Below are 14,424 nucleotides of genomic sequence, written 5' to 3'. Positions count from 1 at the left end.
ACACAATGTACACTTATTAAAATTTATGTTGAAAATGTTTCGTTCTATGTAAGTCTTAATACATTTGACAGGCTCGAGATGAGCTGAATTTGGAGGTGGGAGACATGATCTCAGTGATAGATATGGCGAGTCCCGGTGAATCAATGTGGTGGAGAGGCAAAAGAGGCTTCCAGGTGGGATTCTTTCCACAACATTGCGTGCATATTATAGGAGATAAAGTGCCTAGAAACATGCCTTTGCCTCCTCCCGTAGTTGGGTAAGAAAATCTGAATAATTTAGGCATGCACCATTTTGAACTCCGAGTCCTCAGTTTCATTAAATGACACGCGTCACGTATTATTTGAGATATCTATTTCATAAGGTAATTTATGTTTTGTAAGAAATTTGCGATTTTCAAAAATCACATGAAGTTCATCGGGTAAATAAATATCGATAAGATTCCATATTTGTTCTGTTCCTTAACACTCACCTTAATTGGAAGTCAAGTCGGCTAGCAGCCAATGCGGGATGGTCTCGAATAAAATAGCCCCTACCACCTAAAATGTACCGTTAACTCTTCGAATTTTCAGGCTGAGCGACAATGGGCCTGTTCACATGTTATTGGAACATTTCACTGTCAGAAATACCTTGCATGAAATGTTTCGTTATTTCACGATTGCGTTGCGTATTGAAGCAGTTTTATTAGAAGATTTTATTTGAATCGAAACACCATTGAAAGCTCTTTAAATTGTATGAATCCAATGTAATTCAATTCTAACTATTTTTTTTCTTTTATAAACGAAACCGAATTTGTCCTTGCGCTTCAGTGAACAGGCCCATTATTCCGACTTTTTTCCCTATTAGGTCTCTGGCGCTCAGCCCTGTGAAACCGGTCCTGCGCAAACATGGCAAACTGATTACCTTCTTCAGAAGTTTCATTCTTAACAGACCGTCGCGCAGACGCCTGAAACAAAGCGGCATCCTGAAGGAGCGAGTTTTCGGCTGTGATTTAGGGGAGCACCTCCTCAACACGGGCAAAGACGTTCCAACTGTGTTGCGCAGTTGTGCTGAATTTATCGAGAACAGGGGCATCGTTGATGGAATTTATAGGTAAGAATTCGAATAGGAAAAATCGGTTGTATTTCTTGAACTTAGTTGTCAATATTTTTTCTCCTACAAGCTTAGTGAAAACTATTACCTGGAGTTTTTAATAAATTATAGTTTTTTTTTTATTTTAAGGCTGTCGGGCATCACATCGAATAATCAAAAATTAAGGAACGCTTTCGACGAGGACAGGGTTCCTGATTTGTATACTGAAGATATTTTGAAAGACATCCACTCCGTGGCTTCGTTGCTTAAGATGTATTTCAGGTGAGTTCGATTCCGTTGTATATTTATAGTCGTTTATTTATGATTCATATTCTTCTACATATAGTCATTATTTTTACCAATCACTTATACAACGCGTGGTCCTGCAATGTATCAAATTTCTTCTCAATCCAGTAATCATTTTAAAAAAATTAATTTTGCTAATTATCTGATTGAGGGCATTGGCTTTCATTGCGGATTTCCCGAATAATCTATTGTTCCCCACTTAAATTCATTTACTATTTACATAACTATCCTTGAAGATTAATTGTTGAGCAACTTAATCTGTAAAGGTGCTAAGTTGATTTATTTGGATTTTTTTTGCCTTCTAAACGTATAGAATTCAATGGTTTCGAAGGCGCAGTTTGACGTGACGTTAATATTTCCAATTATTTTGGGGAATTAGTAATTTCCTCAGTAACAAAGGAAATGATCGTGATCCATTGTGATATTTATTGACCTCAGTTATACGTCAATTGAGACTGAAACTACTACCATTTACCTCGCAGTGGTAAGACTATTTTCACCCAGATATGTCCAAACATATTTTTAACAAAAATACAAGTCAATTCTTTATTGATTTGATTTGTGCTGCCAAGAAAATAGTATGAATAAATGTTATAAAAAATGGCATAACGATAAGTATAACAAAAAAGTTAGGAACAGAATAATTTCAAATTTATTCTTAATAGACACATGAAAATATGTTTGGTTTAAAGACAAATTTCTGTCTAATATTTATGACCTTGTGTGTTTAGATATATATTTACCAGACACGAAAGGTTAGTTGTCGTTTAGGATATTTTGTAGATATTTTTTTATACCACCCTCCACATCTTGTCTGCATGGCGTGCTCTTCGATTACGCAAACAAATCTGTCTTGATTACAAGTTCTCCAAGGAGAAAGGTATTTGAAGCCTTTTGCATAAATTGAGCCTCCTGCCTTCTTTATTGCTTTGAATTAGTCATTGCAATAGATCATCGAAAGGCCAAGCGCTCTAGTTTGTCCCCTTGTTTGCGATGAAGTTTCCATGCGTTTTGCTCGGCAGTATAAAGCAATTTAAGCTCGTGCCTAGGAATCGATGTGGAATTAGTATTAATAGACACGAGATGTCTTTAACAGTCCTTAAGGCTTCATCTGGGTGATACTAATCTGGGGCGATTTCAGCAAACTTTTGATACCCTGATTTAGCACACTGGTAGGATAATGCGAAGACGAAATGTTACAACCGTGGACACCGGACATACCAAATCCTGCCGAACTTCTTCGATGAGCAAGAAGGGTGTTGATATGTAAACAAAACAGCTAATATACACTACTATATTCTTGTGTTCTAATCACTTCCTTTTTATTTAATCCATTGCCCTAAGAGGAATCCTAAACTCTAATGTAAACAAAATGAAACGTAACCAGGGAATATATAATCAAATAAAGATAAGCAGATTACTGTACGGCAAGACAAGGTATGGTATTTGACACACGAAGGACGTGACGTCATAGTGTATGCGGTGCTAGAGGGTATACTTTTGGTACCAGGCTTAGTTTAGGCACGTTTAGATTACCTTTCCCCAATTGCGAATAAATCTGCTCCAACGTAATAATCCAATAGATAGCAGTTATTGTTGCAAAGGTGCTATCAAAAAATCGATTATTATTTATAAAATTGTGTTTTTATTGCGCTGTTGTAGATAGTTCTAGAGAGTTGTATTCGATATTAGTAAGAAGTGCAAGGATCAAAGGGAGCTTATATCTCGGAAACTATGGTCACTAGTTAGTGTACGTAATCTTCAGTCCAACTAAGGAAACAAAGTTTAAGAAAGACTCACTTTAAAGTAAACTTATCATAATATAAATGGTTAATTTGTTGTTCAAAATATTAATTTAATTGATTTAATTCATATTTAATTAATTAAATTTTATCCTTTGTATTTTGTAAACGATTTCCTTTAAGGCATGACTTATATTATAAGTTTGTTCTCAGTGTTGTCTGCAGATAACACTTTCTAAGAAGGGACCTTACGTCATGGGACACCCTGTACATCGAAATTTAAATTATCAGCAGACATTTATGCTACATGATAATCGAAAAGATATATGTCTGTCGTAAACATAGGAGAGGCACTGTTACGTTCGACTCGAACTTTAAATTATTAGAGTTAAAATAATAATTAATTTAATGTAAATTTTCATGAATCAGGATACATATATTTAATTTTTTATTAATTTTTTTTTCATGCAGATATTCCTATAAGTGACTCACTCTTTCATACTTTCATAAGATCGTTTTGTAGGAAAAATTTCTGTTTTATAATTATTAATTAAAATTCATATAATGAGTATGTAAGTAGGTGCTGCTCCAATGTCTACACTGAAATCAAACAAATTACATATTTACTTGTCTTTATGTATTGTTATCTTTCGTTTAAAAGGTTACAAAAACAGATAGAAATACGTTGCTTCCCTTCATTATTAGCAGATAGAAATTCAGTCAGCAAACATCATCGATAGAAACCTTATCGGTCATTGGTGGACATTTCGCTGCTCACCTCATCAAAACACCAGAAAAGCGATTTTTCGACTTTATTCAGAGGTGAAGTCCCAGAATTTGGCACAAATCTGCATATCGAAACTTAACACCATCTCGTCGTTGCAAAAGATCAGCAGCTTCTCTCAGTTCTTCACCTTAAAATAGGCGTTAGGGGACTTATCATGGGGTAAATAGACAAATTTTAACGTGGAAGTTTCCTCCGGTTGGGTCTCAAACTCTGTGCTCTTTTCGAAATTATCATCACTTGTGTTTGAGAGCGTCAATACGGGTATCTTGGGATTCCTGATGAACTTGAGATTCTTAATGGCTTCTGTTAAGTCTTGCTCATCCAGATCGTCGGATTGAGCTGCAGAAGGGCACTCCACGTTGTAGTATAAGTCGCAGTTGCCTATTAAAGGGTTGAACAGCATTCTTTCGGGGCATTGCTTGGGAACACTTTTGCCATATACGCAGCGGAAGTATCGGGAGCAATCCGAAGAATCTGGTAAATGTTGGTCTTCGAGATGGGAACTGCAGGGTTGAAGAGGTTGCAAAGGAAAGGCATCTGGAATAGAGAGTCTTGATTTACAAAAATAAATATCATATAATATGGATTTTCCATTTAATTATGAAAAAAGTTAGTGGAAAATAAAAGTGTAAATAAATAATTAAATAATGAGCCGCTACTATAATGTTCTGGTTTTTAGGGATTATTTTCACTAACAATTTAACGTATAAAGTAATCTTTAAGATGGTTCACTAATGTGATCAAATATCCCAATTGTTATTATTGATTTACGGTAAGTACTTCAGCTTTTGTGTACTTTCCCTCAAGTTTGTTCCTATTTCAATTTAGTTTTGAATCTCTACAATTTGTTGAGAACAATATGGGCTCAATAGGAACAACTTTATTACCCGAATTTGCAGGCCTCATTTCGGTCATAGTAATCTCATTGATCACAGGCTTACCGCTCGGTTTTTCACTCTTGGGCACTTATCTCGAATTTCTTAGTTTGATGAACTCACTATTGCCATCTCCCGAAACGGTAAATAGTTGTCACGTTGTGAGATTTTTAATGTGCGGTAACTAGTATTACTAAATTATTCTTGGTTTCCAGTTGGATTTTATGTAAAATGTTAATCTGATGAAAGTTTTTAATCGGAAATATTTCTCAAACTGTCAGTCTTATTAAACAAAATTTAATATTGTAATTTTTTTGTTTGTTTCTTCGCTTCTGCAATTTATCTTTTGTTGTTCCTTTCTTCTTGATGGACAAAATGGCCAGTCTGTCAGAGCAGTAAGAATATACAACGACTAAATTGTAATCTACTCACCAATTAATAATAAATCCTTCACCACCACCACCACCATCATAGCCGTAATTCTTATGGAGGTATCTTCCATTTTTTCCCTGGAAGGAAAAAACATTTTTAGTCAGTATTCAACCGGAAATACAAATAATTGAGTACCATCCTACCAATTTGATAATCATTTACAGCATAACCGATAAGCGCGTTATTTAACATATGTTACACCAGTGTTTTACGATGGTAATATCACACAAGTAGATTATTTAAAATAAAGGAAAATAAAACTCAATATTGAATGCAATTGTTGCATTAAAAAAAAACTGGGTAATCCAATCATTTGAAGTGTTTTATCACATAAGTCCGGAAATTTAGTTCTCTGATAAAGCAAAAAGGAACTGGGTATTAAAAGCAATGCATAGTTAATAAATAAAGTTTGCTCTATCCGTCTTTGATTTTTTTCATACTTTTGGTTGACATTAACTTATCCACATGGAAGATAATAATGCAAATGCAATGGTAATAAAACCAAAATATACCAAGTCATACTCACTTTATAATTTTTTTTTCAAAACACAATATTTTACTGTTATAGTCGTTCTTTAGTTTGACATTACTTGCTTAATGAACAACACTGCTAATCTTATCTAGTTTTTTCGACTTTAAAGTCAGTTTTGCAAAAAGTAAGAAAAGCTACTCTAACATTGCAAAACCGATTTTCAATTATATAGTCTAGCACTGTTATCAAATCAGACTGCTGCCGGGCATAATTGGAACAGTTTTTATAGATGTGCTGATTTAATGCTATCAATTGATGTATGAAGTGCGGCTTAAGAAAGATTATTATCTGTACGGGGGGGGGGCAAATTTCGATGGTTACATTCGTAATCTTGGTAACTAGAGAAGAGAGAAACGAATAGATCTTTTTTAATGTGTTTTCTGGAAACAGACCTTCTGAGGCGATTAAAAATTTACAATCGTTATTTAGTTTTTTAGCCGGAAGCAAAAGATCAATTTGAGCCATTTTCGATGTACACTCGTAATTTACTTATTTACTTATGTTAGTTGCATAAATATAATTGCTACGTTACTAGGAGAAATATTTTAGTAGGTTACGATGATGTTAAGGATATTTTTTTATAATGAAGTATGAGTTTAAAGTAATTTTACACGAATCAAAATTTTCGAAGCAGAAGAGTTTCTTAGTCAGCCAAATTACATTTCCATGGAATTGTAAGATATTTCAATCAAAATATTTGCAGATAAGCATTAAAATGTCTCGTAATAATTACGATCTCTCTTGCGAACAAAGAGAAATATTCTAGAATGCTTTTAAAATTTCGAAGAAGCCAATTTGTTCCTACTGATCTTATCTTATCCACTATACCGGGCCACATACATGATCGTGGACATGAACGTCAGTATCTCGAGTATTGTTATGAAGCATTTTTATAAAAGTTAAAGACTAACAATAAGGCATAGGACGTCTAAGTGAAAACACGACTAACTTGACGCCATTTATTTTTCATCTGCTGAAATAATAGTTATTAAAATATACGTGAAAAGTGAGACTTTACGGTACACTGATTGCAGCTCAGATCTGAGCAAATTAAAACGAATTAATATAAAATTTGAGTCGCCTTGTGCAATAATAAAGTTTCAGTGAGTCGTTCAGTCTGTCTCTCTCTACCTCAATTTTGTCATTTTTACATTTAAACCGTTTTTCTTTGAGTATTTGAGATAATTGCGTGTTCATCCAATCATTCTGGGACACACCCTATATGGTAAATATATGTATATAAGATATTTCATTTCATATGAGCAAGTTTCCATCCACGTCCAGTTTAACCGAAAGCCCATTCCGAATTTTTTTCCCAAACAGTTCAGGTAAACCTGTGTACTGTGGGCTGCACTATACTGTTTACAGGCGTAGGGAGCACTAATTTTGACCAAAATGTGATTTGAAATATTCACTTATCTCCATGTAGCTAGTCAAATATAGATAAAGGTAAATAGGAAATGTATTTGGTCATGACAGATGTCGTTAAATGCTCCTAATTGGGTACCATGGGTTAAAGGGAAAAATTTATCCGTAATATTGCGTTTGCCATATTTTCAAGCAAGATTGTTTGTTTTGATATAGAACACAATTTTTTGTAAATTAGGAAACAGTATAGAATAAAATAATATGCAATACACATCAGTTAGCTGCTGTTGTAGTACTCGGTGACGTCGTATTCTGTTTTTTCTTCATTACAAGTTCTTCAGTAGTACCCTAACCAGTCTTCTACTGAACTTGTAACTTAAATAACTATAGCTGAATGGCTCCCCTATTTAAAGTCCCTCCCATTTTTTAAAAGTTTCCTGTTTATAATTTACTCATAATGGATTGACCTTTTGACTCACCGACTTTAGTGGTACACTCTGTGCAAAAGCAATTTTTACATTCGTTTTCTTACGTTGTTTTAATTAGTTACAAGATTTCATTCTTTCTTTTTTTCATTTTAGAGAATTGCCAAATCCACTATGCACCTACCAATTATACCAAAGTTTTGTGAACGCGGTCCAAGGATGCAGCACTGCTGTTCGAAACACTGACACTGACCACGAAAGGCTTTTAAAAATGAGGGAAGCAGTACAAAAATTGCCACCACCACATTATAGGTAATGCGATAAGACAGGAAAATATCGAAAAATGATTGTTCATTTGGTGACTCATATTTTTATTATTTCAAAAAGTTTATGATTTTAGTGTTTATATGAGATATTTGCAATATTTTATTTTTGTGAATTTAAGGACTTTGGAGTATTTGATGCGTCACCTTACAAAGGTAGCAGCTGAGAGCGGAAGTACCGGTATGACCACCCGAAATTTGGCTATAGTATGGGCGCCTAATCTGTTAAGGTGCGAGGCTTTGGAAGTTGGAGGGGTGGCTGCTCTACAAGGGGTTGGAGTACAGGTGAAGACTGAGTTTACATAATTATTTCTTGTGCCAATTTGTCCTAACATCCTCCTGTGTTATTGATTTGGTATTATTTCAAAGTGGGACAAGTAGGAATAATAATATCCAGCAACTTAAGGGGAAAACATATACAGGTGCTATATATCCGTAAATCTTACCAACCCATCAATCTAAAATAGAACAAATCCAATTTAAAATTGAAGCTTTACGATTTGTTATGTGACGATAAGGCGTATTCTATATTGATGCTAAAAATTGTTGCGATTTATCTTCTCACCATCAAAAGTGAGGGTCATTTCTCGCTCTAATCAAATCGCCGCATCCGAATTGCATCGGCTACTAGGGGCTTAACGCTGCGAGTTAGGATTCGAGGCATCAAGTTGCATATTAAGAACGCGTATCTTCAAAATAAAATCCAATACAAAACTCAAATCAAATTAGATGCCATCTTACAGGTGAAAATACAATGAGGAAATGCAAACAAATAAAATAGAACGATATATTAACAAGTATTTAAGACATTGCTTTGCGATAAGTTAAAAAGATGTCAATTGCCATTAATTCAACATAAACAGATTTGTCTTTTATGATTACGATGAAGTAATTTTACAATTATCAAATTTTTATGAAGTGTCCACTTGAATTTTACTTATTCTATCATATATTTCCGTTGAAAAAAATTTACAAAATTAGTTAAATTAAATGAATCATTTTCACAATACTGGAGAATTGGGAAGATAAGCCGGCATGTAATATTACTTTACAATTAAAAATTTTAACGGATCATGAGGAACCACGTAATCTTAGCAATACAGTCATAAATATTTGCTGACGTTCGCAGCACACTTTAAATAAAATATTCAAGGAAACGTGATAATTTCAAATCCGAACGAAATAAATTGGTGTTACATAGACCCCTTGGTCCATACTTCTTATGCTTCACGGTTTTCGTCTATATAGCATTTATTTGGTACCTTTAGTCTTCACAACACACACGCAAATTCGCAATCATCTGCACAAATAACTCCGTCAATTTCTGTTCTAGTTACTTTACCTTGTACGTACTCTTCAATATAAATGCTCATGTGAAGGACGTCAAGATTTGTGTGTTTGTGTAACAAATTAGTGGGAAGCACTACACAATAAAACAATAAGTAGATTTTATTTTTGTAAAATTCGAGGAAACCAACCAACATTTTATACCGCTATTTTGCTTATTGTCTAGGTACTTTTCTAATTTATTTAATTTTCTTGATTAACTACAACTCCTCGTATTGACTTTTGTCGCAGATTTCTCCGAACTGTGATAAATTGAAAATATTTATTTTTGCATTAAATCTTGCAATTTGATTTGCAACGTTTTCGCTAGTTAGTGCTCCAACAATTATTATTAACAATTGGTCCTTCTGCAAATTTTAACACTGTTATTTGTTGCTACTATTTACCATATGTTTAGTAAATGAAAGATATTTAATTCCCATCTTCTGCAATACACAGGTTCTGTGCGGAACGTTACAATTATTAAATTTAACACGCATTATAATGGACACGTTTTCGATTTAGGTTAAAAGGAAGCTGGCCCATATACGAATAGAAAATAGATTTTCCCTAATAAATGGAAGAAAGACAGTTTCCGAAAGTGTTAGGGACTTTGTTTTTGCCGTGACGTATTATAACGACTGATAATGTGCTTGACGAACGGAGATCACAATCACTCTTCGATAATTGGTGCGGGCAAGTAATTATCAAGGTTTTTTGTGGAGAAATAACATCTACTCCTTGTTTGTTATCGTCAAAATTTCTGTAAATCCCCTATGTAATCAATTCGAGTTCATTGAAGTGAGTAGGTGACACTCTAAAAATTCAATTTTTTACGCTGACAAAAGAACAACTCGGGATCACTACAACCTTAGCTGAAAGTTTAGATCAGCTTAATTAGCGAATTAATATATGGTACATTTTTGGATTATTTTATGGAACATAAAGACAGTCATTCTCGTGAACTTGTTTCCGTTAACTGGAGTTTAATTATCTGTTATTTGAATAATTTTGAAACTACGTTGTTTTATTTTATTGTCTGACAACCCTCTCTCACCTCATTAGGCAGTGGTAACAGAGTTCTTAATTTGCTACGCCGACCTAATCTTCTGTGATCGCTTGCCCAACATCGATCTACCGGACCTTACCGAAAAAGAAAATCTTCTAGCGAAAAAGTGCAGGCCTAATAGTTTAAATATTTCCACACCTACCAAACTGATTACCTTAGAGGAAGCCAGGTTTGTTTTCTAAATGTTTGTATTAAATTTTTAATAATAATTTTATTATGTCCGTCAATAGAAATAAACATCTGATGAATAGGGCCGAAGAGTACAGCTACATAGAGGTCGGAGGGGGGCCAAGTAACTTGCCCAAGAAATATCACACAATCATAGAGTTACCTCCGGGTAGGTTAACAAAAACGTATTATTAGAATCGCGAAATGTGTCTGCAAAGTAATTATTTAAAATCGTCTTTCTCCATTTCCTTTTCTTTTTATTTAACAATTAACATTAATAATTGAATATCAATATGTAGGAGCAAGGAAAAGAGGCCACACCAAGCGATCACCTTTGGGATGGCGAATGTTCTTCACCAGATCTACCCGAAATACTGCCCAGGGGGTCGTGGCCAAGACCAGGAAAATTTCTAATCCAATTACCATTAATGTAAACGATAAATGATCGAGTCTCACAAACAATGTATCTATACTTATTATACAGGACAAGTCGGTAACGGAGTCGGATCTAACAGACATGAGAAGGAAATTGAGGTCTGTGAAATCGGCTGAAAGTCTGACTTCCGGTCATTCGGAACCGGCAAGCACTGAAGATGTTTTGGGGCCTCTACATTCGATGATTAAACCTCCAGGGCATAATAGGTGAGGGAACTATAATGATTCATTTTAATTTAAACTTGTAAATGTTTTGTCAATGTCAAAACAGTATCAAAGTAAAGCTTCTTTTTTGCCTCAAATTGAACCAAAAGGTCCCCTTTTCCGACTTGGACCTTGAAAATCTATTTAAACAAAATTATTGGTGGTGGTATCAAATCGAAACGTTGGAGAAAATTGCTAACTTTTCGACAGTTTGACAATTGTATATGATTCTGAATTTAGGTCCGTGTCCCACGATTCGTATTTCGATACGTTGCAATCGTCTCAGAACAACTCGGAAGGCTCCTTACTGGATCTTAGTGAAATCCATCTAAACTTTGATTTGGAAGAGTCGGAGATGCGGATCTTTTCGGAAGATGAGAGTTTGGTCAGTTCACCGAGAGTACAAAAAGATGTAAGTTTGTTTCATCCAATAGAATAAGTTTTTTCTATTCTCTAACCCAGATTTGACGTATTTCAATATCATCGATATCGTTAAAAGGAAGCCTTTTGATGATGAGCTATCTAATCCACGCTCCCTTGTATAAAGTTTGGAAAATTATTCTCCCTTTTCAGACCCAGAAACGCATCCTCACAAGGGTGCGTGCGGAAGACTTTGCGAGCACTACAAACTCTGTTAATCCTTCTCCAAAGAAACAGGCTCGACTGGTCTTATCTCCTGAATCCATGTCTCGAAAAAGGACCAGATTGGAAGATCAGTTGTCTGATATTCAATTTATAGATTGCAGCACCCCTGAAAACACAGTGAGCACCACTGCCGTGATTCATGCCGTACCTGTCAGCCCCGAGGATGGCGGATTTAGCGAACCAAAGAATAAAAGTCCCAGGTAGGTTTCACTTTGAAGAGTCGGTTTTAGAATAAGCTTTGCACAATTTTTTGTTTTGGTTCCGTGGATGTATGAGAGATCAGCACCTTGAATTCATTGTTTTTCTAAATTTAAAACTATTATTAACTTAAATTAGAAATCGGCAATTTCACCAAACACTTATGATTTTTTTTCGTCCCACCTCAAGTTCGTGCTTCTGCAGCTAAATTGTGTCTTGAACTATTTTTACCTTCCCTTTCAGAAATTCGGAAAACCCAGACAATAAAAGACAGTCTCTAAACCTAGACTGTTCCTCTACAACTTCCCCACACAGCTTAACCAAATCCTTTACTGACCTGGATCTCAGGGGGCAGTTTTTAATAGGAAATTCAATTTTGACCTCGCCCACCCCAACATCTCCTGGTTACAGACAGCTGGGGGATTCTAGTGGGAATACGTCTCCGGGCTTTTCACCAAATGCGGAGAGCTCTCCCTCGGAAATTAAGTATCAATTTTTAAAGAAGATAGAGGGAGATAGTCCCGTAAAGCAGCCAAGCAGTCCTAATTATGAAAACATTTTGACTACGATTAGTATCACCTACAAATCGCCCCCAAGGAGCGCGACTGTATCGCCTATGAAAAGTCCGGTGTACGAGGATGTTAGTTTAAATGCTGAAAAAGTAAGTTTGATTTTCGTTGGGCCTGGTTCATATAGTTTTTGAAATTTGGTGATGGATGTATTGGGGTCTGGGAAACTATAAAAAGTTGGTGGAGAGTTGAATAAGCGTAATATATTAGGTTGGTAGAAAAATAATTTCGTTTTTGAACCCTTAACATGACACTCAACTTATAATACACTTTACTAATCAAATAAAAACCATTCGAATCAATATACTTTTGCCAACGTGAAACAAGTTTATTTATACCGAAAGCATAGAATACCGAAGTCCGAGAGGCGATGAAGTCGTTGAAGGCGTTTTTGGCATTCGCTTGATTTTTAAAGCATTTGTCGCATAGAAAGTGGTCGAAGTGCTTCAAAAAATGGTAATCGGTAGGTCTGGAGAGTATGGCGGGTGGAGCAAAGTCTCATAGCTAAGGTCACTCAATTTCTGTAGTGTCAATTGCGCGACATATGGCCGAGCGTTATCATGAAGAAGAATTGGGCCTTTTCTGTTGACTAATGCCGGGGAGATACGCTGTAGTTTTTGATGCATGTCATCAATTTGCTGACAATATCTCTCTGCTGTGATAGTTTCGCCTGGATTTAGGAAGCTGTGATGGATCAGACCGGCAGCTGACACCACACACTTATCATGACCTTTTTTTTTGGTGCAAATGTGGTTTCAGGAAGTGCTGTGGAGCTTGATCGTGGTCCAACCATTGAGCTGAACGTCGACGATTGTCGAAGAGGATCCATTTTTCGTCACACGTCACAATACGATCAAGAAACAGGTCATTTTTGTTGTGCAAAATGAGTACCGACGACACTTCGAAACGAAGATTTCTTTGCTTTTCGTTCAGTTCGTGCGGGACCCATTTGTCGAGCTTTTGTGTTTTTCCAAGCTGTTGCAGATGGTCTAGAACTGTTGGATGAGTTACGCATGATTCTTCTGCAAACTCTCTAATAGTTGTACGGGGTTTTGTTTCGACTAGGGCCTTCAACTGGTCATTGTCAGTTACCGATGGACGTCCACGACCTTTTTGATCTTCGAGGTTTTCATTTCCACTATGAAACTTCTTAAACCAAAGTTGTATCACTCGTTCATGAACAGGATCAAGACCAAAAGCATTATTAATTTTTCGAGCCGTTTCCATTGCTTTAGTACCCAGTTTAAACTCATTTAAGAAAATCGTCCTAATTTGCTTCTTTTCCATCTTGACTAAAGTTCTACTAAACTAACTAAACTAACTAACTAACTAAACTGTAAAGGGGCACTACATACACACTGTTTATTATTAAAGTATAGAAAAAAGTCAACGTTTTTAAATTATATATAACATAACCGTATTTATCAAAGAATTTATTCCAATATTACGCTGTAAAAATCGAAAATACAAAAGCGAAATTATTTTTCTATTAACCTAATAGAAATCAGGGGTCAAAGGAATGTGGATATTATATGTCAGGCATTAAGATAAATTAGACACTTTCACAGCTAAATTTATCTATTATCTAGGGGGACATACCAACGAGTACTGCCAGTCTTCCAATTCAAGAAGCCTCGCAGCCGGATATTTCCGACATTCCCGAGTATTTGTCGGTGCAGCACCCATCAGGCGACAGGCCGAAAAGTCTCAGCGCATTAGAGGACAATTTCAGTTCCACCGATTCCACGTTAAAAGCCAACAGCAGCTGCGCTGTTTGCAACACAAGCGAACCTTTGTCGTTGACTTTAAGTTTGAACGATCAGAGAACTGTCAGTTCGAATCAAAGTTCCGGATCTAATATCCAGTATACTGCAAGTTTAAGCTCAGCGCCGTACCACTTTATGGAGGGGTCTGACAGGTGAATTTTCCCGTAGTAATCTACAATAGATTTT

At 35.6% G+C, this 14,424-nt stretch overlaps 2 protein-coding genes across 5 annotated transcripts in view; one reads left to right on the top strand and one right to left on the bottom strand.

Moving 5' to 3' along the window:
• The window catches only part of CdGAPr (GTPase-activating protein CdGAPr), a 39,326-nt gene that overhangs the window by 20,237 nt on the left and 4,665 nt on the right, over positions 1-14,424 (top strand). For 3 of the 4 annotated variants that reach the window (XM_066288412.1, XM_066288410.1, XM_066288409.1), the window contains 13 exons: positions 72-256; positions 844-1,089; positions 1,219-1,350; positions 7,692-7,847; positions 7,981-8,143; positions 10,250-10,422; positions 10,484-10,590; positions 10,721-10,851; positions 10,906-11,063; positions 11,301-11,472; positions 11,634-11,905; positions 12,147-12,564; positions 14,062-14,390. In XM_066288412.1, the coding sequence (XP_066144509.1) occupies positions 72-256; positions 844-1,089; positions 1,219-1,350; positions 7,692-7,847; positions 7,981-8,143; positions 10,250-10,422; positions 10,484-10,590; positions 10,721-10,851; positions 10,906-11,063; positions 11,301-11,472; positions 11,634-11,905; positions 12,147-12,564; positions 14,062-14,390 (2,642 nt within the window). The remainder of the gene's footprint in view (positions 1-71; positions 257-843; positions 1,090-1,218; positions 1,351-7,691; positions 7,848-7,980; positions 8,144-10,249; positions 10,423-10,483; positions 10,591-10,720; positions 10,852-10,905; positions 11,064-11,300; positions 11,473-11,633; positions 11,906-12,146; positions 12,565-14,061; positions 14,391-14,424) is intronic. The other variant, XM_066288411.1, reaches the window with a different exon arrangement.
• LOC136342527 (uncharacterized) lies at positions 3,737-5,957 on the bottom strand. The gene is made up of 3 exons (XM_066288431.1): positions 5,737-5,957; positions 5,211-5,287; positions 3,737-4,440 (listed from the first exon to the last, which is right to left on the bottom strand). The coding sequence occupies exons 2-3, from the start codon at positions 5,278-5,280 to the stop codon at positions 4,019-4,021; spliced, it is 492 nt and encodes a 163-aa protein (XP_066144528.1). The 5' UTR covers positions 5,281-5,287; positions 5,737-5,957; the 3' UTR covers positions 3,737-4,018.

Source organism: Euwallacea fornicatus, chromosome 12, assembly GCF_040115645.1.
Source record: "Euwallacea fornicatus isolate EFF26 chromosome 12, ASM4011564v1, whole genome shotgun sequence".
NCBI lineage: Eukaryota > Metazoa > Arthropoda > Insecta > Coleoptera > Curculionidae > Euwallacea > Euwallacea fornicatus.
Note: the sequence above shows the minus strand (reverse complement) of the source record. Positions and strands in the feature narration are given on the sequence as shown.